The sequence below is a fragment of the Nylanderia fulva genome, unplaced genomic scaffold (genome assembly GCF_048542155.1).
Source record: "Nylanderia fulva isolate GAGA-0341 unplaced genomic scaffold, ASM4854215v1 Scaffold306, whole genome shotgun sequence".
NCBI lineage: Eukaryota > Metazoa > Arthropoda > Insecta > Hymenoptera > Formicidae > Nylanderia > Nylanderia fulva.
Window position 1 is genome coordinate 119,153 of NW_028190375.1, and position 9,792 is coordinate 128,944.

The following is a 9,792-nucleotide window of genomic DNA, read 5'->3' on the forward strand; positions in this document are numbered from 1 at the left end:
TTCGTACGGGATGATCTATAAACGGTACAACGTTATCCCTCGAAACGTTTACTCCTAAGTTGCGCCATATAGCTTGATTTTTCGGACCCATATCACATACTAATCCATAAACCCTAAAGCCTATTTTCTCGATTTCTTCAACAATTTCTAAAAGTAATTGGGTCATTACACAATCATCTGAAGATTTAGACGTCAAATGCCACGAAATAATTTGCTTCCAGTTTTCTGTTAGTCCTCTGAGCATAAAAACAACAACAGTAGTGCTTAGTTTTGCTTGTTCTTCACACGTTGTGTGTCCAATAAATGACCCTGTAGTTATAGATAAAAAATATATATTTCATATATTACGTACTTTGGATTTCGAACCAATGGGTTACGCCTATGAACTGTATAGAGAGACAAGGAAATAACTAAATTACAAAATATGAGAAAAAAATTATGTTATTATTATTACAATTTTCTTATTCTAATACTATTAGGGAAAATATCTATCAGGGAAAATAATACAAGATACCGACATAATAGCTTCATTGGACGTTGTTTCATTATTTACTAATGTTTCCGTAGATCTTGCATTAAACGGTATCAATAATAGATGGCATTTTATAGAGTCACACACAAAGATTCCCAAAAATGAATTCATAGGTATGATAAAATTTATATTAACTTCTACATTTTTCACTTTTAATAACATAACTTACAAACAAATTTATGGGACTCCTATGGGTTCCCCACTTTCTCCGATCATTGCCGATATAGTCATGCAGGACTTGGAAACATTAGTAATTAGTAATTTAAATTGCGAAATGACTTTCTATTTCCGTTATGTAGACGACATTATTTTATGCACTTCCGCTGACAACATTACATATGTTTTGAACGAATTCAACAATTATAACGATAGACTACAATTTACATTGGAAAAGGAGGATAATCGTTGTATAAGCTTTTTAGACATAATGATCAAAGTAATAGATAACAAAATTTATTTAGATTGGTATCACAAAAAGACATTCTCAGGTAGATTACTTTCATTTTTTTCAAATCATCCGACTTGTCATAAAATAGGAACAATTTATAACTTGGTAGATAGAGCTTTATTACTATCACATCCGCAATTTCACAAAAAAAATATAGAGAAAGCTATTAACATTTTGCTATCCAACGGTTATCCTCTTGATCTAATTTTCACAGAAATAAAACGCAGATTAAAAAATCTCTCAACTAAGAAATTTAACAAGCCTAATAATAACAATATAACAGATACTAATAATACTAATACTAACATTAAATATTTTGTCATACCATATATAGAATCAATATCTGAGAAAGTTGCTTCAGCAATAAGAAGACCTGACGTAGTGGTAGGATATCGTTGCATTAAAAAATTAAATGACTTCATAAGAGTTCAAAAGGACAAAAATAATTGCCCCATGAATTCTAACGTTATTTACAAATTGAATTGCAACGATTGTGACGCCACATATGTCGGACAGACAAAAAGACAGTTAGGAACGAGACTTAAAGAACATAAAAATAATATTAAATTAGACTCTGCTAGACATTCGGTTATCACGGAACACATTCTAAACGAACAACATACATTTGACTGGGACAATATTAAAATTATGGATCATGAAAAGAATTACCATAAAAGACTAATATCTGAAATGATCCACATTAAAGAACAGAAAAATGGAATTAATTTAAATACAGACACCGAATTGTTAGACAGTAGTTATTTTGACATACTTAAAAAATTTGCTGAATCATAATTTAGAAAAAACATTGGTAATAAATAAATACATCACGCTCTCTATTTTGACATTTGGTATTCAGACTTCGCAACACACACTTGAAATATCGGGGAAAAGGACTTGTTAAAACGATAATGTAAGTTGAAAGATTTTTTAATATTTTCTGACATTGATTTAATTCGCGTATTATATCCGTAGCATGCTCAAATGTCGCATAACTTGGCATCTCAGACCAATCGCCTTGCATATCTATTGGTCAACAGCGAAGAATCGTTTCAATTTTATATTTTAATATTTAACTAACTTTGTATTTTTAACATCTAACTTTATATTTTAATATTTAATTTTTATGTATTGATAAAGACTGTAGTGCAGTCGAAACGTTTACAATTTATATCGATTCTGTAACGGAATGTTAATTTAATGATTTAACTATTAATAAAAAAATTTTTACATCTTATTTATTTGCTCGTTTAGTTGGCCTACTATATATGATTGTTTAATTTTGTTTAATTTATACGAGCCTTTCATTAATTAATTCTAATACTATTACTTATAGGTATCATTATCAATACTATTATCAAAATCATTATTTTAATTACAATTATTATTTTTACAATTATTATTAATATTATTATTATTATTATTATACAATTGAAAATATATTCTATTTATCAATAAAGAGACTGTAGAAAAACACTCATGAATTAGTACTTATATACAGAGATATACAGAGTGTAGGACTTTCTTTTAATAAGGATGCTAAGAATATCTATTTTTGTAATCATATTTTGTAATTATTAGTCGTAATATAAATATAAACTTCAGTTTGTATCATATATACCTGTGCTAACATCATACTCCAAGGATTTTTTAATTTCCATTTCATCCATCAAAACAACACTATCACTTTGAAGCGCAGATGAATGAGTTTTCTTTTTCTTTGCCATTAATAAAAGGACGTCATTTAACAGACCAGGAGAGAAATCAAGTTTATTGATGTGTTTGCATAAAGTAGAATAAGCTGGTAAAGGTAACTGAAGGTCTTTTTTCAAATATAAATAGGCCTTCCATCCAACTGTAAACAGAAAGTATCAAAATTAGTGTTAATTCCATACAAAAACTAACATTACTTTATTTAAAAATTGAGGGAATTACCAGCGTATCTTATTTGTGTTGCAAGTTTTAAGCATTCAGGAGACCATTTTGGTTGATGTAGATTAGATAATCCTGCAGCAAATTTCTTGAAAAATGGAATATTTTCCAATTTTTCAGATAAAGTACAACATTTTTTCTTATAAGATTTCATTTTTGTTGTCATTTTTAGTCGTAATAATTTTTCATTTTCATATTTCGACTTTAGCATATTAGCTTTTGCACGCTCTTTTTCTAATTGCAGTTGCAAGTATTTTATTTCATTAGCTTGTCGGATAGTACCTTCTTCATTAGAAATGTATTTTGTTTGTAACATAAGTGTGTCACTGTCACCATCAGTTTGAATGCTTGCATCTGTGACCATTTTTGCTGATGGAAAATGTTCATTTAGTGAATTTTCATCGATAACGTTCTCATTATCCCTAATATTACTGTTGAAATTAGTTAAAATCACCGGATTAAAGTCTTGAACATAATCATTTTCAAATAGGTTTTCGTGAGGAGTTTGTTGCCCTGCAAATAATAAATGTAATTAAAAAATAATAATTATTATCTAATATCCACAGATATTGAATAAAAAAATATGATTCTGTAATAATTCTTACCAACTGCTAACTGGTTATTGAATGTAATTGTTGAATTTTTATCATTAAAAATAGTTGGAACAGCGTTTGGTTTTAATTTTCGCCATTTATCCTCTCGGTGGTTTTCAAATTGGGAGTCATCAAAGTGATGCTACATAAAGTAAAAAGTGATAATTAATACTTGCTTGAAATTTAAATTATAATATTTTTAATTGACATAATTCATTTACATACCTCGCATAACCTCGAAGTCGGTGCTATACTTTTACCGCATTTTTCGAGCCATACTTGTTTTCGTTGCTTGTCTTTGGGAAACCGAAACATACGAAATCCATTTTCACTGCGATTCTTGCAATGTTTTGCACAGCAGCCTACCATTGCAGCTTTTCGTCTTTCCGACGAGACACATGTCCGTACTCCGTACGGTACCGTACACCATCAGCGCGAATGGCGAACTACGCACACAGTAACAACTATTGTACAGACGTGCACTAACACACAGTTACTGGATCCAAAATGGCGGCCGTCGGAAGACCTGAGGTGGCGGCGGGCGTCATTTACCGACCTTGGGTTAGAGAATATAGAGTACAGGTGAGAAAGGAGAGGATAGTGTGGGAAGGTAGCAGAGGAGTAGTGAAAGGGTGTGAGGATAGTTGAGGAGAAAATAGATAGAAGAAAGAGGTAAGAAAGAGAGAAATAGGTGGCTGGATGACAGCTGATAGTAGGCAGGGAGTGAAGAAAGTATAGAGAGGAAACAGAGTAAGGAGAGAAAGGAGAGTAAGCGCTAGGGAATCTCTAGGGAACTTCTAGGGAATAAAGAAAGTAAGAAACAAGGAGTAGTGAAAACACAGAGGGGCAAATAATTAGATAGAAGGAAAACAAGGGAAAAAGAGAATATAGAGAGGAAAGTGGTTAGGAAAAGAATATAAGAGTGTAGATAGCAGAATGAGCGGAAAGAAGGAAGGAATTAAGGGAAAGGAAAGAAGTGGAAGCTTAGGAAACATAGAAGAATTATTGAAGAGAAAAAAAGAGAGTTAGAAGGAAAAAATGGAGAAGAGGGAGCGGAGATATTTAAAAGAAGTAACAAAATAACGAGATCTCCAGAGAAGGAGGGTGGAGAGGAAGAAGAGAGAAGGGAAATTAAAAAAATGCTGCAAGAGATGTGGCAGGAGATGAGGGAGATGAGAGAAGAAATGAAGGAGCAGGGAGAGAAGATAAGAGAAGAGATGGAGGAGTTAAGAAGAGATTACAAGGAACAGATTAAAAAATGGAAAGAAGAGAAGGAAGAAATGAGAGAGAACATGGAAAGTATGAAGAGGAGGATAGAAGGATTAGAGAGGAGAATAAATGAAGGGGGGGAAGAGAGAGAGAAAAGGAAGAGTTCACGGGGGGGCGAAATGCAAAAAAGAGTAGGGGAGATGGAAAGGAAATGGGAGTTACTAGAAAAGGAGGAAAAAAAGAAAAACATAATGATAAGAAATCTGGAGGTCAAGGAGGGGAAAAGAAGGGAGGGAGCAGAGAAGTTAATGGAGGAGATTGGGGCGAAAGCGAAAATAGTGAAAATAAGAAAGATAGGAGAAGATAGAGAGAAAGACAGAGAGATGGTGGTAATAGAATTAGAGAAGGAAGAGCAGAAATGGGAGGTGATGGAGAAGAAGAAGAAACTGAGAGGCAGAAAAGAAAAGATAGGTATGGACCTAACATGGAAAGAAAGGGAGGTAAGAAGGAAGTTGGGAGAAATAGCATGGAGAGAAGAGAGAAGAGGAGAGAGGACATGGATAAACAACGGCAGGATAAAAATAGGAGAAAAATGGTGGAGATGGGATGAGGTAAAAGAGGTACTGAAGGACGAAAGAGGAAACATAAGGGAAGAAGTAACGGGGGAAGAGGAGAGGAGGAAAGAAGACCTGAAGAGATAGAGAAGGAGGAAAGGAAGAAGGGGACAGATGAAGAAGGATGGAAGATAGGATTCTGGAATGTGGCGGGAGTAGGGAACAAGGATAAGGACTTTTGGAAAGGATTAGAGGAATGGGAGGTGATAGTGTTGACAGAAACATGGATGGAAGAGAAGAGTTGGAAGAAGGTCAGAAGAATGTTGCCGAAAGGATACATATGGGGAGTACAAGGAGCTAGCAGAAAGAATGAGAGGGGAAGAGCGATAGGGGGCATGATTATGGGGATGAGAAAGGAGATAGCAGAGAAAGGAGAGGAGATGGAAATGGAAAAGGAAGGCTTTGCGATAGGAAGAGTAAAGGTGGGGAGAGAAAGATGGAGGGTGATAGGAATATATGCAGGGCAAGGAATAGAGAAGGCATGTAAAGAAATGGAGCAGTGGACAGAGGAGAAAGAGAATGAGGTATACACGATAATAGGAGGGGATTTTAATGCAAGAACCGGAGAGGAAGGAGGAAGAGGGAGAGGAGAAGAAAATGTAGAAGAGGAGGGGTTAGGGGAAAGTAAAAGGAAGTCAAAGGACAGAGTAATCAACGCAGAGGGAAGAAAACTGTTAAAATTCTTGGGAGAAAGAGGATGGAGCATATTGAATGGGAACACAGAAGGAGACGAGGAGGGAGAATGGACATTTACAGGAGGGAGAGGGAACACAGTAATAGATTACGTATTGGGAGACGAGGATAGTAGAGAAAAGGTAAAAAAGTTAAGAGTAAAAGATAAAGTAGATTCAGATCATCAGCCAGTGGAGGTGGAGATAAAAGGGAAACAGAGAGAGGAGAGGAGAAAGAATCGAGGAGGGAGAAGAGGAGGAACTTGGAATGAAGAAAGGTGCAGGAGGTTCAAGGAGAAGGTAGGAGAACTAGAAGGAGGAGAAGAAGAGATAGAGGGTGAGTGGAAGAAAATGGAGGAGAGGGTAAAGGAAGCAATGAAGGTAACAGAAGAGGAAGAGAGGAAGATGAAGAAGGAGAGAAGGGGATGGTGGGATGAGGAGTGTGGAGAAAGAAAAAGGAAAGTAAGAAAGGAGCTGAGGAGGTGGAGAAGGGAAGGAGGAGAGGGAAAAGAATACAGGAGGAAAAAAGGAGAATACAGGAGGTTATGTGAGAGGAAGAAAAAAGAAGAAAACGAGAAATGGGAAAGGAGAGCAGCGGGGGCAAAAAAAGAAGCGGAAGTATGGGAAATAGTTAACAAGGAGAGAGGGAGAGAGAAGGGAATTAACGAGGAAATTGAGATGAGAGAGTGGAGAGATTATTTCATGAAGTTGCTAGGAGGAGTGGAGGAGAGGAGAGTAAGAGAGGAAAGAAAGGACAGAGGAGATAGAGAGGAAGAGGAGGAGGAAGAGGAGATAAGCAGGACAGAATTGATAGAGGCGATAAAGAAGCTGAAGAAAGGAAAAGCATCGGGGATAGATGAGATTCCAAATGAGGTATGGAAATATGGAGGAGGGAATATGGAAAATTGGGCACTGGATTTTTGTAACAGAGTATGGAAAGGGGAAGGATGGCCGGAGAGATGGAAGGAGGGGGTGATAGTCCCGATAAAGAAGAAAGGAGAGGGAAAGGTGGTTGAGGATTATAGGGGAATAACGCTGATGCCGACACTGTATAAGGTATATACAATGATAATAACAGAAAGATTGAGGAAAGAGGTGGAGGAGAAAAGGATTATAAAAGAAAACCAGATGGGATTTAGGAGAGGAATGGGGACGATGGACAACATCTATGTGATGAACTATTTGATTAATAGACAACTAGAAAAGAAAGGGGGAAGGATGACAGCATTATTCGTAGATTTGAAGGCAGCGTTTGACTCGGTGGACAGGGAGAAAGTAATGGAGGCGTTGGAGGAGAGCGGAATAAGGAAGGGATTGAGAAAAAGGGTGGAGGAAGTGATGAGGGAAACGGTATGCAGAATAAAGATAGGAGAAGAAATAGGAGAGAAGTTTTGGATAGAGAAAGGGGTAAGACAGGGATGTCCTATGAGTCCGCTGCTATTCAATATCTTGATAGCGGACTTAGAGGAAAAGATGGGGAAGGTGAAAAGGGGAGGAATGAGATTAGGGAAGAGAAGAATTTACACACTGGCATACGCAGACGATATGGTGTTGCTGGTAGAGGAGGAGGAGGAACTAAGGAGCATGTTAGAGAGACTGGAAGAATATTTAGATCAAAAAAGGTTGGAACTAAATGCGAAGAAATCGAAAGTGATGAGATTTAGGAGAAAAGGAGGGAGGTGGAAAAAAGGGAGTGGAGATGGAAAGGGGAGAGAATGGAGGAAGTGAAGGAATTCACGTATTTGGGGTATAGACTACAAAGGAACGGAGGACAGGTGAGGGAAAGGTTGAGGAAAGCGGCGTCGATTATGGGACAAGTGTGGGGGATAGGGAAAAGAAGATTCGGAAAGGACTGGGGAAGAAGGATGTGGTTGTTCGATAAACTGGTGTGGACAGTGATGAGCTATGGGGTGGAAATATGGGGGTGGAAGGAGAGAGAGGGGATGGAAAGATTGGAGGAAAGGTACCTGAGATGGACACTAGTGGTGGATAGGAGGACGCCAAGATACATGGTGAGAGAGGAACTGAAAAGAGAAAAGCTGAGAACAAGAGCGGGGAAGAGAGCATGGAGCTTTGAGAAAAGAATGGAGAAGGGAAGAGGAAGTGAGCTGGCAAGAGAATGCTGGGAAGAAATGAGAGAAAGGGCGAAGGAAGGGAAGGTGGGCTCAGAATGGGAAAAGGAAAGGGAAGAATACTTTAGGAAAAGAGGGAAGAAGATAGAAGAGGTAGAAAAGAGGAGAGAGGAGGAAGGGGATGTTTGGAAAATTTTTTGAAAAAAGGATTGGGGGAACGGGAGGGGGAAAGGGGGAAGAAAGAAGGAAAAAAGGGGAAAAATTTTAAAAAAAGGGTATAAGGAGATTTGGAGTAGGAATTCGGAAAAATTTTAAAAAAAAAGGTTGGGGGGGGAGGGGGAGGTGGGGGGAGGGGGGGGCGGGTTTTTGGTTGGGAAATGAGATTTTTAAAAAATGGGGACGGGAGGGGGGAAAAGAGAAAATGGGGTTTTGTGGGGGGAGGAGGAACATGGGAGAACAGGGGAAAGATGCAGAATAGTGGGGAGAGGGAGGGGCGGGCCCGGGGGTAGTCAAAAAAATTTTAGGAGAGGGGGGAGGGGGGGAAAAAAGGTGGGTGATAGGGGGGAGGAAAAGGGGGAGGGAAGGGGGGAAAAAAGAAAAGAATAGGGGAATGGAATGAGGGGAAAAAGAAAGGGGGAAAGGGGAAAAAAATAAAGAGAGGGAAAAAAAAAGGAAAAGGAGTCCCGCCGGGGCCCCAAAGTGTGTGTGGTTTGGGGGGTTTTGGGGGGGGCTAAGGGGGAAAAAAGGGCCCAAAAGGGGCCCGGTGAAGTCCCCCCCTTTGGGCGTTTGGTTGAGGGTTTAAAAAAGTTGAGGTTTTAAACGTTTTTTTTTTTTTTTTTGTTTGGTTTTTTTTAAAAGTAAAACCCAAAGGGGAAAAAAAAGTTTTCTTTAAAAAAAAATTAAAAATTTTTAAAAAACAAAATAAAAAAAAGGGAAAAAAACAAATTTTTTTAAAAAAAAATTTTTGAAAAAAGGGGGAAAAAAAAAAAACAAAAAAAAATCAACCCAAAAAAAAAAACCAAAACATTTTGGGGTTTTTTAAGAAAAAAAAAATTTTTTTAAAAAGTTTTCAACAAAAATTTTAATTTTTTTTTTAAAATTTTTTTTTTTTTAAAAAACAAAAAAAACCCCCCCCACAAAATTTTAAAAACTAATTAAATAAGTTTTTTTAAAAAAATCAAAAGAAAATTTTAAAAAACAATTTTAAATTTTTTTGAAAAAGGAAAACCATTTTTTAAAAAACAAAGGGGAAACCCCCAAAAAATTAAAAAAAAAAACCTTTTTTTTAAAAAAAAACACAAAAAAACAAACCTTATTTTGGAAAAAAAAAACAGAAATTTTGCAATTAAAATTTTTTAAAAAAAAAAAAATTTTTTTAAAATTTTAAAATTTGAAATCAAATTTTAAAAAAACTATTTATCCCCCCAAAATATCTTTTATATCTTACCCCTTATTTCAAAATTTTCCAATAAATCTTTTTTTTTTCGAAAAAATTTTAAAAACACTAATTAAATTTTTTAAAAAAAAATTTTTTAATATATTTAATAAATTTTTAAAATTTCCCCAAAAACCCGTAAATTTTCCTTTTTTTATGAAATTTTTTTTCATATTTGGGGTTTTTTTTTTTTATTCAAAAATTTTTGGGATTTTTTTTTTCCCCCAATTATTGTCCAAAAACAAATTTGTTTTAAAAAGAATTTTTCCTATCATTAAAATTAATT

General features: G+C 35.8%; 2 protein-coding genes across 2 annotated transcripts; one reads left to right on the forward strand and one right to left on the reverse strand.

Moving 5' to 3' along the window:
* Positions 1 to 2,528: 2,528 nt before the first annotated feature.
* Positions 2,529 to 4,208, reverse strand: LOC114944823 (uncharacterized). The gene is made up of 4 exons (XM_085484681.1): positions 3,731 to 4,208; positions 3,518 to 3,647; positions 2,916 to 3,425; positions 2,529 to 2,835 (listed from the first exon to the last, which is right to left on the reverse strand). The coding sequence occupies exons 1-4, from the start codon at positions 3,872 to 3,874 to the stop codon at positions 2,582 to 2,584; spliced, it is 1,038 nt and encodes a 345-aa protein (XP_085340807.1). The 5' UTR covers positions 3,875 to 4,208; the 3' UTR covers positions 2,529 to 2,581.
* Positions 4,209 to 5,358: 1,150 nt separating this feature from the next.
* Positions 5,359 to 7,621, forward strand: LOC146722501 (uncharacterized; the record flags this gene model as incomplete). The annotated part of the gene is made up of 1 exon (XM_085484680.1): positions 5,359 to 7,621. A coding segment is annotated over exon 1 (2,066 nt), but the record flags the coding sequence as incomplete, so codon positions are not given.
* Between the last annotated feature and the right edge of the window lie 2,171 nt (positions 7,622 to 9,792).